Genomic DNA, 13,104 nt, shown 5'->3' with positions numbered 1-13,104 from the left:
CTCTTCTGTTTCACACAGCCAGTATAAGGTCTCCTACCAAACTCCTCTCTTCACTCTGTAAGTACCTTTTACATTACCATTCTACTTGTTCTTGGTGGTTTGTTCCCGGCTGTATGTAATAACACTTGAGATTTTCTAGGCTAACAATGTAAGAAATAATACATTTAAAAAAATAACTGCATAGTTACCTGAAGCGAGGCGACCATCTCTATCGGCGCCATCTTTTCGTTGTCCTTCAGGGGTCCTTCAGTTTTAAAACTAATGTACAACCATTGAGATTAATTGTCAGGTCAAACAGCAGATATCTTTGTTGCTTAGGACCTAGAACTAGCATCTCTGTTTTGTCTAAATTTGAAAATAGAAAATATGCCGCCATCCACTTCCTTATGTCTGAAACACAGGCTTCCAGGGAGGGCAATTTTGGCGCTTCACCATGTTTCATCGACATGTACAGCTGTGTGTCGTCCGCGTAGCAGTAAAAGTTTAACATTATGTTTCCGAATGACATCACCAAGAGGTAAAATATATAGTGAAAACAATAGTGGTCCTAAAATGGAGCCAATTAATGAAATGCCTGATACCACTTAATTGCATTCAGTAATTAGCATTATCAGTAATTAAATAGGTTGTCTTTATTCAAATGATAGCATAACTTGACATAGGTGTAATCTACACAATAATGACCATCTTTATCCTCTCTGTTGCTGTTCAATATATAGTCATCTACTCTGTTAACTGGGGCACAGATCTGTAGGCCCATGTGACATCATTAGTCATGTTGCATCAAGTGTCTTTAGGTCTTTGAAAAGCACTCTGTAAATTCCATGTCTTATTATAATAGTAATAAGTAGACTGCGTCATGCATGCTAATGACTTATAGAGGAAGTTCTGTATCAGCTACTTTTGTCCTGACTATTTCAAATATGTCAACCACAGAACTCGCACTTCCTGTTTCTATGCACTGCCAGTAAGTTGACACCCCTCCCCCTTCTCTTCACTCTAAGTACACTTGACTTGTTAATCTTGTAGTGTTGTGTTTGCTAGATTTAGTGATACACCATCTCTTCTGATAGTGACAGGGCCCCAGGTATCAGTACCATAGTCAGGATTATGAGAATCACACATCTGAAGCTATAAATGAATCATGTATGCAGTGTAAACAGTGCTACTGACAGATCTATTCAATACGTCAGTGTTTCCTCACCCTGGTCCTCCAACACCCCCAACAGTAGACGTGTTCATTATAGCCCTGGACAAACACCTCACCCTGGTCCTCCAACACCCCCAACAGTAGACATGTTCATTATAGCCCTGGACAAACACCTCACTCTGGTCCTCCAACACCCCCAACAGTAGACATGTTCATTATAGCCCTGGACAAACACCTCACCCTGGTCCTCCATCACCCCCAACAGTAGACATGTTCATTATAGCCCTGGACAAACACCTCACCCTGGTCCTCCATCACCCCCAACAGTAGACATGTTCATTATAGCCCTGGACAAACACCTCACCCTGGTCCTCCAACACCCCCAACAGTAGACATGTTCATTATAGCCCTGGACAAACACCTCACTCTGGTCCTCCAACACACCCAACAGTAGACATGTTCATTATAGCCCTGGACAAACACCTCACCCTGGTCCTCCAACACCCCCAACAGTAGACGTGTTCATTATAGCCCTGGACAAACACCTCACCCTGGGCCTCCAACACCCCCAACAGTAGACATGTTCATTATAGCCCTGGACAAACACCTCACTCTGGTCCTCCAACACCCCCAACAGTAGACATGTTCATTATAGCCCTGGACAAACACCTCACCCTGGGCCTCCAACACCCCCAACAGTAGACATGTTCATTATAGCCCTGGACAAACACCTCACCCTGGTCCTCCAACACCCCCAACAGTAGACATGTTCATTATAGCCCTGGACAAACACCTCACCCTGGTCCTCCAACACCCCCAACAGTAGACATGTTCATTATAGCCCTGGACAAACACCTCACCCTGGTCCTCCAACACCCCCAACAGTAGACATGTTCATTATAGCCCTGGACAAACACCTCACCCTGGTCCTCCAACACCCCCAACAGTAGACATGTTCATTATAGCCCTGGACAAACACCTCACCCTGGTCCTCCAACACCCCCAACAGTAGACATGTTCATTATAGCCCTGGACAAACACCTCACCCTGGTCCTCCAACACCCCCAACAGTAGACATGTTCATTATAGCCCTGGACAAACACCTCACCCTGGTCCTCCAACACCCCCAACAGTAGACATGTTCATTATAGCCCTGGACAAACACCTCACCCTGGTCCTCCAACACCCCCAACAGTAGACATGTTCATTATAGCCCTGGACAAACACCTCACCCTGGTCCTCCAACACCCCCAACAGTAGACATGTTCATTATAGCCCTGGACAAACACCTCACCCTGGTCCTCCAACACCCCCAACAGTAGACATGTTCATTATAGCCCTGGACAAACACCTCACCCTGGTCCTCCAACACCCCCAACAGTAGACATGTTCATTATAGCCCTGGACAAACACATCACCCTGGTCCTCCAACACCCCCAACAGTAGACATGTTCATTATAGCCCTGGACAAACACCTCACCCTGGTCCTCCAACACCCCCAACAGTAGACATGTTCATTATAGCCCTGGACAAACACCTCACCCTGGTCCTCCAACACCCCCAACAGTAGACATGTTCATTATAGCCCTGGACAAACACCTCACCCTGGTCCTCCAACACCCCCAACAGTAGACATGTTCATTATAGCCCTGGACAAACACCTCACCCTGGTCCTCCAACACCCCCAACAGTAGACATGTTCATTATAGCCCTGGACAAACACCTCACCCTGGTCCTCCAACACCCCCAACAGTAGACATGTTCATTATAGCCCTGGACAAACACCTCACCCTGGTCCTCCAACACCCCCAACAGTAGACATGTTCATTATAGCCCTGGACAAACACATCACCCTGGTCCTCCAACACCCCCAACAGTAGACATGTTCATTATAGCCCTGGACAAACACCTCACCCTGGTCCTCCAACACCCCCAACAGTAGACATGTTCATTATAGCCCTGGACAAACACCTCACCCTGGTCCTCCATCACCCCCAACAGTAGACATGTTCATTATAGCCCTGGACAAACACCTCACCCTGGTCCTCCAACACCCCCAACAGTAGACATGTTCATTATAGCCCTGGACAAACACCTCACCCTGGTCCTCCAACACCCCCAACAGTAGACATGTTCATTATAGCCCTGGACAAACACCTCACCCTGGTCCTCCAACACCCCCAACAGTAGACATGTTCATTATAGCCCTGGACAAACACCTCACCCTGGTCCTCCAACACCCCCAACAGTAGACATGTTCATTATAGCCATGGACAAACACCTCACCCTGGTCCTCCAACACCCCCAACAGTAGACATGTTCATTATAGCCCTGGACAAACACCTCACCCTGGTCCTCCAACACCCCCAACAGTAGACATGTTCATTATAGCCCTGGACAAACACCTCACCCTGGTCCTCCAACACCCCCAACAGTAGACATGTTCATTATAGCCCTGGACAAACACCTCACCCTGGTCCTCCAACACCCCCAACAGTAGACATGTTCATTATAGCCCTGGACAAACACCTCACTCTGGTCCTCCAACACCCCCAACAGTAGACATGTTCATTATAGCCCTGGACAAACACATCACCCTGGTCCTCCATCACCCCCAACAGTAGACATGTTCATTATAGCCCTGGACAAACACCTCACCCTGGTCCTCCAACACCCCCAACAGTAGACATGTTCATTATAGCCCTGGACAAACACCTCACCCTGGTCCTCCAACACCCCCAACAGTAGACATGTTCATTATAGCCCTGGACAAACACCTCACCCTGGTCCTCCAACACCCCCAACAGTAGACATGTTCATTATAGCCCTGGACAAACACCTCACCCTGGTCCTCCAACATTTCAGCTTATTGTTATTTGCATTTAGTTACCAACAGTAGACATGTTCATTATAGCCCTGGACAAACACCTCACCCTGGTCCTCCAACACCCCCAACAGTAGACATGTTCATTATAGCCCTGGACAAACACCTCACTCTGGTCCTCCAACACCCCCAACAGTAGACATGTTCATTATAGCCCTGGACAAACACCTCACCCTGGTCCTCCAACACCCCCAACAGTAGACATGTTCATTATAGCCCTGGACAAACACCTCACTCTGGTCCTCCATCACCCCCAACAGTAGACATGTTCATTATAGCCCTGGACAAACACCTCACCCTGGTCCTCCAACACCCCCAACAGTAGACATGTTCATTATAGCCCTGGACAAACACCTCACCCTGGTCCTCCAACACCCCCAACAGTAGACATGTTCATTATAGCCCTGGACAAACACCTCACCCTGGTCCTCCAACACCCCCAACAGTAGACATGTTCATTATAGCCCTGGACAAACACCTCACCCTGGTCCTCCAACACCCCCAACAGTAGACATGTTCATTATAGCCCTGGACAAACACCTCACCCTGGTCCTCCAACACCCCCAACAGTAGACGTGTTCATTATAGCCCTGGACAAACACCTCACTCAACTCATTGAGGGCTTGATGATTAGTTGGCAAGTTGAATCAGATGTGCTTGACCAGTTACAATTAAAATGTATGTTGGGGGAACTGGAGGACCAGGGTTGGGAAACACTGCAATAAGTGATTGTTCACCTCTGTAAGGGGATTTTGCCCTATGTTATACAAGAGACCACAGGAAACCAATTTGATCAGAGATTAGTTTGTTCATTAAGGATTGCAAGACGGAGTTTACACTTACAGCAATTTGCAAGTAACACACTCTGTACAAAAGATGGTGTTTTCCCTTTTTATCCCCTACTGAGGATCACAACAACCAGGCTGATGTCCCTTAACTTTAATACCATATAAGCTCATAATTAATAGTTGCTAATACAAAGATGTCTCTGCTAGGCAGAGTTCAGCTTATTGTTATTTGCATTTAGTTACCAATCCTTCTTCCTCCTATTGCTATCATGTGCCAGCAGAAGTAAGACTGGAACATAGTATCAACAGGAACTGAAAGTATAGTTTAAACACACAGACATCTGACTTCTGTACAGTTGATCTCTTCATACACTTAAAGTCTCTAGCACTGATTCTAAATCAAGCTAAAGCAAAGCATGAATCATTGTACTTTTGTAATTACAGGTGTTCCTATAATGTACAGATTTGATAGAATTCCTTTCACCTCTCATTTGATGTATAAGGAGTATTTATTCACCAGCTATAGTTAGTTATGTTGCAAAGATTGCAGGATGAGAGATGGTTTGAGTCACATTGATGGCTGTTGTGTTGAGATGCCAGTAGAGTGCTGTGGTACAGTACATTGCCAGTAGAGTGCTGTGGTACAGTACATTGCCAGTAGAGTGCTGTGGTACAGTACATTGCCAGTAGAGTGCTGTGGTACAGTACATTGCCAGTAGAGTGCTGTGGTACAGTACATTGCCAGTAGAGTGCTGTGGTACAGTACATTGCCAGTAGAGTGCTGTGGTACAGTACATTGCCAGTAGAGTGCTGTGGTACAGTACATTGCCAGTAGAGTGCTGTGGTACAGTACATTGCCAGTAGAGTGCTGTGGTACAGTACATTGCCAGTAGAGTGCTGTGGTACAGTACATTGCCAGTAGAGTGCTGTGGTACAGTATACTGGAAACACCAGGTTTTAGTGCAGCTGGTGGGACCTTTATGTTTCTAATACTGCAGGGAGGGTGATGCAACAATGGCCTTGAGAACAGCAGGAAGCGTGTTGGTGGTCCTTCTCTTGTCTGTGGCAGGTATGGGCTCATTCATTTCTTACCCTCGTTCTGTATTGTTCAATCAACATACAATCCAAGATGCTACTTCATGTTATTCTGGTGTGTTCAGTGTAATCGTCTGTTAGGCGTCTCCATGTCACTTTAGTAGTTGTCTCTCACACCTCTTTAACACTTCTCTATGGTTTCCATTCACACTCAACTCAGCAACTACGGCAACACAGTGTGGACAGAAAATCCAAGTGATGGTGTCTCCCACCAATGCAGTGTGGGGACAGAATGTGACAGTAACCTGTAACACCACCTGTACTCTGACTGATAACCCCACCTACATCTGGTACATGAACGGACAACGTCTATCATCGTCATCCAAGTCCAGATTGTCAGCTACCAGTTATCATTCAGCCAGTTACTCCTGTGCTGTAAAAGGCTTTGAGGATCTCCTCTCTCCTGCAGTGTGTGAGTGTGGATTCAACTACAGTACATTTTTTAAATCTAAGATGACCCAATGCAAGGATACCTCGACATAACTTTAGTCAGTGCTTATTTACAGTACCATGAAACTATTGTATCCAATTGATGGACCTCCAATTGTTTTAGGTGTTTTCGGTCATTACTGTTTCAACGTGACTTACACCCATCAGAGTATCTGTGCTTTGAAGGGCTCAACAGTGGAACTGCCCTGCACATATAGACACCCAAAGAGTCACAACGTTTTAAAAGCAAACTGGTATATCCAAGAGAAACGCGATGAAGTGCTAAAAGTCCTGAACTTGGATCGTGCTGAGTACCTTAAGACCCCCCCAAAATACCTTGCGATTCAAGAGAAGGACTGCACCCTGAAAATCACAGACCTGAGAAAGAGAGATTCAGCTGAGTACAAGTTCAGATTTAAAACACAGTATGCAGAATGGGGGTACAGCTTCCCTGGAACAACTCTGATTGTCACAGGTAATATATTATTTCAACTACTAACACAGGTAATATATAATATCTACTACTAATACAGGTAATATATTATTTCAACTACTAACACAGGTAATATATAATTTCTACTACTACAACTACTAACACAGGTAATATATAATATCTACTACTACAACTACTAATACAGGTAATATATAATATCTACTACTACAACTACTAACACAGGTAATATATAATTTCTACTACTACAACTACTAACACAGGTAATATATAATTTCTACTACTACAACTACTAATACAGGTAATATATAATATCTACTAGTTTTACTAGTACAACTACTAATACAGGTAATATATAATACATATTATATATTACTACAACTACTAATACAGGTAATATATAATATCTACTATTACAACTACTAATATAGCTAATATATAATATCTACTACTACAACTACTGATACAGGTAATATATAATATATTCTACTTTTACTAGTACAACTACTAATACAGGTAATATTACACAAACAGTTTAAGATATGGAGTCTTGGTCTATGGCACAGAGTATTGACAAAGTGATGCATCTACACCTAATTTCAGGTCTGCAGGTGAAGGTGACTCCTGCTGCAGAGGGACAGAAGACACTGACCTGTAGCACCACCTGTACTCTGACTGAGAACCCCACCTACATCTGGTACAAGAACGGACAACATCTCACCAACTCAATTATCATATCTACTACTACAACTACTAACACAGGTACTCTAGATAACTCCCTGATCCTAGACCCAGTCAGCAGTGAGGATGCAGGCAGATACTCCTGTGCTGTAAAAGGCCACAATAATCTCTACACTCCTGAAGAGACTCTGACTGTCATTTGTAAGTATTTGTAAAAAATGACAGTTTAAACTTCATTGTACTGTGTGTGCTCTTTAAACTCCCTTCTGAACTGGAAATACCCCCAAACTGCATCATGCTCGCTTTTTGGAGACAGATGGTTAATAGTTTAAGAGGGATGTCACATGTGTTTGCAAGACAGAGAATCTGAGATCTAATCTCCTTGCGAGCTTGTGAGGAAGGAAGCAGCAGAGTGATGCTGGTTACACTCTTCTTACCACTTTACCAGCAGCATACCACCCTGCATCCCACTGCTGGCTTGCTTCTGATGCTAAACAGGGTCGTCCCTGGATGGGAGACCAGGTGCAGTTGGAAGTGGTGTTGGAGTGCCAGTAGGAGGGACTTCTCCCTCTGGTCTGAAAAAAATATCCCAATGCCGTGATTGGGGACATTGCCCTGTGTAAGGTGGTGTCTGTCGGATGGAAGATAAATGGGTGTCCTGACTCTCTGTGGTCATTAAAGATCTAATGGCACTTATTGTAAGAGTAGGGATGTTAACCCCAGTGTCCTGTCTAAATTCCCATTCTGGCCCTCATACCATGTTCACCTAATCTCCAGCTTCCAATTGACTCATATATCTCCCCTGTAACTACTCCCCAGGTCGTTGCTATACAAGAGAATGTGTTCTCAGTCAACTTCCGTGCTAAAATAAGACAAATAAAACCCTTCTTTCATCCTCAACACCAGATCCTCCAAAGAACACCTCAGTGTCAGTCAGTCCCTCTGGTGAAATAGTGGAGGGCAGTTCAGTGACTCTGACCTGCAGCAGTGATGCCAACCCACCTGTGGACAAATACACCTGGTACTTTCAAAATGAGACTTTAATAAATGGATTCGAACAGATCTACAACATCACCAACTTCAGGTCTGAAGACAGTGGACATTACCATTGTGAGGCCTGGAATAGTAGAGGATCTAGGAACTCTACAGCTCTGATTATTATAACAGGTAAAGTTTCATCTTCAATGGTCTGCCTTTACATAAAAATACACATTTCATGCTCATTATTTGCCCATAGTCATTACATGTAAAGCTCATTGAGAAACATTTCAAGCATAGTATTTATTGGCTTACATTTAAGACATTTACATTTAAGTCATTTAGCAGACGCTCTTATCCAGAGGTAATTACAAATTAATATATAATATCTATCACAGTGAATATACCTTCTGACATCCAGTGGAACAGCCACTTTACAATAGTGCATCTAAATCATTAAGGGGGGTGGTGAGAATCTATTACTTATCCTATCCTAGGTATTCCTTGAAGAGGTGGGGTTTCAGGTGTCTCCGGAAGGTGGTGATTGACTCCGCTGTCCTGGCGTATTAAACGTGAGGGAGTTTGTTCCACCATTGGGGGGCCAGAGCAGCGAACAGTTTTGACTGGTATAATATCTGATGCTATACTACTATAACTATTAACACAGGTAATACATAATTTCTACTACTAACAGCGGGAACTGTACTTCCTCAATGGTAGGGACAACATCAGGCCAGAAAGGATGAAACTCGCAGTGCCCTTGCTTGGGTGTAGGGCCTGATCAGAGCCTGGAGGTACTGCGGTGCTGTAAAAGGCCTCACAGCTCCGTAGGCAAGCACCATGGTCTTGTAGCGGATGCATTTTCAACTGGAAGCCAGTGGAGAGAGCGGAGGAGCGGGGTGACGTGAGAGAACTTGGGAAGGTTGAACACCAGACGGGCTGCGGCGTTCTGGATGAGTTGTACTTTAATGGCACAGGCAGGGAGCCCAGCCAACAGCGAGTTGCAGTAATCCAGACGGGAGATGACAAGTGCCTGGATTAGGACCTGCGCCGCTTCCTGTGTGAGGCAGGGTCGTACTCACGGATGTTGTAGAGCATGAACCTACAGGAACGGGCCACCGCCATGATGTTGGTTGAGAACGACAGGGTGTTGTCCAGGATCACGCCAAGGTTCTTAGCGCTCTGGGAGGAGGACACAATGGAGTTGTCAACCGTGATGGCGAGATCACATGTGGACAGAGAATCTGAGCAGTCCTTCCCGAGGGAGGAAGAGCAGCTCCGATGCTTTACCGAGGTTCAGCTTGAGGTGGTGATCCGTCATCCACACTGATATGTCTGCCAGACATGCAGAGACCAGATGCTTTTGCCACCTGGTCATGGAGAAGGGGGAAAGGAGAAGATTAATTGATTAATTGTGTCTGAAAAAAATGCATAGCAATGATAGGAGAGACCATGTGAGGTTATGACAGAGCCAAGTGACTTGGTGTATAGTCGGAATAGGAAGGGCCTGGAACAGAGCCCTGTGGTCATTAAATTATAATGGCACTTTAAGTATTAGAACATCCATGTACTAATTTCCTCCACATTTTTGTTTAGTGAAACAAACCTCACTTATGACTGCAGCTGTAAGAATCATAGGTGTTGTTCTGGTCCTCATCCTCTGTCTCTCTGGCTTCATGTGGTTCAGGTGAGAATCTTGGTAAGATTTTCCTTTCACTTTATCATGTTCATTCATTCATCCATCCATCCATTAATTAATTCATGTAAAACAGGAAGAAGGCCTCCAAAACCATCTCTGACACAAGGGACACAGTAGACAATGGACAGGTGAGTTCAGGTCAAACAGTACTTGTTTTATTTTCAGAGTTCTTTCACTGCTTGATTAATCTTGCCTGGCACAACAGAACCAATGTAATAGTCCCCAGGTCTGCTTATCTTGTCTGTCCTCTCTCCATCAGGGAAACTCTAGTCCCATAAATGACAACATATCGGGCATGGCCATGACCCCTACTTCAGTACAGAGAGCAGACACAGACAACCAGGATGACGTTCACTACACCAGCATCCACTTCTCTGGCTCCAATAACCAGGAAGTGCATCTGTACTCCACCGTCCAACTGCCTCAAACCCAGAAAGAGGATGAGGATGTCCAATACGCTGTTGTAAAATTCAACCGCCCCAGTGCTGCCCCCTGGTGAGCAAGTTGAGCCATTACAACATCCCAGATATTTTCAAAATTAGATGGTCCTTGTACTTGGCAGTTAAAAATGCATACAACACTTGTATGTTAAGCAAACCAGCAGTTGTTTGGTTTAAATGTATTAAGATTTACAATGACTTCAAAGCAGTTTAGTTTAAATGTATTAATATCTATACGGACTACACGGTGCCTGAGGAAGTCCCCCAGCATCAAGGACCCCACACACCCCAGCCACGAGCTGTTCACACCCTTACCGTCGGGCTGACGGTATCGGAGCATGAGGTCTGATACCAACAGGCTCAGAGACAGTTTCTATCTACAAGCCATCAGACTGCTTAACACTTGAACTGGACTGACCACCTGCGCTGTTTCCTCGCACCTTAGCAGACATGAACTCACACACAAAAACATACACATTCATGCTACACATCACAACTGCTGCTACCAGACTCTTATGATTGGTAAATAGTGCACAATTGAAACACTTGCCCCCCCCCCCCCCCCCCCCCCGTTTCCCCAGAACACATGTAAATATCGGACTATAAAATGTCTTCCTGTGTTATACTTAAGCTACAATTTTTATTCTATTCTACTGAGATATTTTCTTTATGTTCGTATTGTTATCTGTTATTATGTCTTGTTGCATTATTGAGAAGGAACCTGCCAGTAAGCATTTAGTTGGACAGAGTTTACCATGTGTATCCTGTACATACAACTAATATAACTTGAAACGGTGACTTTAAATGAGACTCCAGAAGTGAGGATGGATGATGACATGTTGCCTCCTTTCTCATCAGACCTCTCTCACAGGCAGCTGAGGAGGACTCCTCTGTGTTCTATAGAACAGTCAACAAACCCAGAACCAAGAAGACTTGAACACAAGATGATCTCTGCTGTGTCCCAAATGGTACTTTGTTCACTCTAGTGCACTATGTAGAGTCCTGTGTGGCTCAGTCGGTAGAGCATGGCGCTTGCAACGCCAAGCGTCGTGGGTTCGATTCCCGCTGGGGCCACCCATATGTAAAAGTAGTGGCCCCAGCCGACTTGTAAGTCGCTTTGGACAAAAGCGTCTGCTAAATGGGATATATATTATTATATATTATATATTATAGGGAATAGGGTGCCATATTGGATGTACTCTGAACACCAGGCGACCTGAACATAAGATGACTCTGCCTGGGATTCAATCAAATTATGGACAAGCATACTGCACTTTAATTTTAAAGTTAATTTAAAACAACATCCGCAGCATTTAGCGCAAGTGTGATCTCTGCAAACGTCAGGAAAATTGCCTTTAAAAGCCTTATTGTCCGCAGAAGACTATCAACAAGCATTTCACTACACCAACACACCCGCAATAACAATGCAAAATATGTGTGACCAATAAACTTTGATTTGATTTCATATTTAATTCATTTTTGTCTTTTTATTCTAAATATTGGTCTACTATAGGGTTTAATATAGTATACAACAGGGTCTACTATATGGTTTAATATAGTATACGATAGGGCTTAATATAGTATACTATAGGGTCTACTATATGGGTTAATATAGTATACTATAGGGTCTACTATAGGGTTTAATATAGTTTACTATAGGCTCTACTATAGGGTTTAATATAGTATACTATAGGGTTTAATATAGTATACTATAGGGTTTAATATAGGATACTATAGGGTTTAATATAGGATACTATAGGGTTTAATATAGGATACTATAGGGTTTAATATAGGATACTATAGGGTTTAATATAGTTTACTATAGGGTTTAATATAGTACACTGTGTGGCTTTCACAAGGGTGCTAGTAGTGCTGGACTTTGTGCACTCAGATAAAACTGTTGGCATTTTACACTTTTTTTTTGTTATTATAATTTTATTATGTGATTTTCTGGATTTTTTTTGTCATTTTGTCTGTCATAGTTGACGTGTACCTATGATGAAAATTACAGGCCTCTCTCATCTTTTTAAGTGGGAGAACTTGCACAATTAGTGGCTGACTAAATACTTTTTTGCCCCACTGTACTACCTCAATCAGCACGACTAACCGGTGCCTGTATGCAGCCTCACTGCTGTTATAGCCTATCTATTGTATATAGCCTCGCTACTGTTATAGCCTATCTATTGTATATAGCCTCGCTACTGTTATAGCCTATCTATTGTATATAGCCTCGCTACTGTTATAGCCTATCTATTGTATATAGCCTCACTACTGTTATAGCCTATCTATTGTATATATCCTCACTACTGTTATAGCCTATCTATTGTATATAGCCTCGCTACTGTTATAGCCTATCTATTGTATATATATATAGCCTATCTATTGTATATAGCTCGCTGTTATAGCCTATCTATTGTATATAGCCTCGCTACTGTTATAGCCTATCTATTGTATATAGCCTCACTACTGTTATAGCCTATCTATTGTATATAGCCTCACTACTGTTATA

General features: G+C 43.6%; 1 protein-coding gene across 1 annotated transcript; it reads left to right on the top strand.

The window, feature by feature from the left end:
- Positions 1-8: 8 nt before the first annotated feature.
- On the top strand, positions 9-12,062 carry LOC135528404 (B-cell receptor CD22-like). Its single transcript, XM_064957468.1, has 11 exons — positions 9-57; positions 937-967; positions 5,821-5,891; positions 6,078-6,329; positions 6,471-6,821; positions 7,401-7,679; positions 8,385-8,645; positions 10,053-10,143; positions 10,229-10,283; positions 10,415-10,650; positions 11,454-12,062. Coding segments are annotated over exons 2-11 (1,608 nt in total). The 5' UTR covers positions 9-57; positions 937-956; the 3' UTR covers positions 11,455-12,062.
- The last annotated feature ends 1,042 nt before the right edge of the window (positions 12,063-13,104 follow it).

Source organism: Oncorhynchus masou, chromosome 5, assembly GCF_036934945.1.
Source record: "Oncorhynchus masou masou isolate Uvic2021 chromosome 5, UVic_Omas_1.1, whole genome shotgun sequence".
NCBI lineage: Eukaryota > Metazoa > Chordata > Actinopteri > Salmoniformes > Salmonidae > Oncorhynchus > Oncorhynchus masou.
The sequence above is the reverse complement of the archived record's forward strand: the minus strand, read 5'-3'. Positions and strand labels throughout refer to the sequence as shown.

Coding starts and splice junctions, on each gene's coding strand:
- LOC135528404 (XM_064957468.1), top strand. Junction 6,330..6,470: donor TCTCCTCTCTCCTGCAGTGT/GTGAGTGTGGAT, acceptor CAATTGTTTTAG/GTGTTTTCGGTCATTACTGT. Junction 10,144..10,228: donor TCTGGCTTCATGTGGTTCAG/GTGAGAATCTTG, acceptor CATGTAAAACAG/GAAGAAGGCCTCCAAAACCA.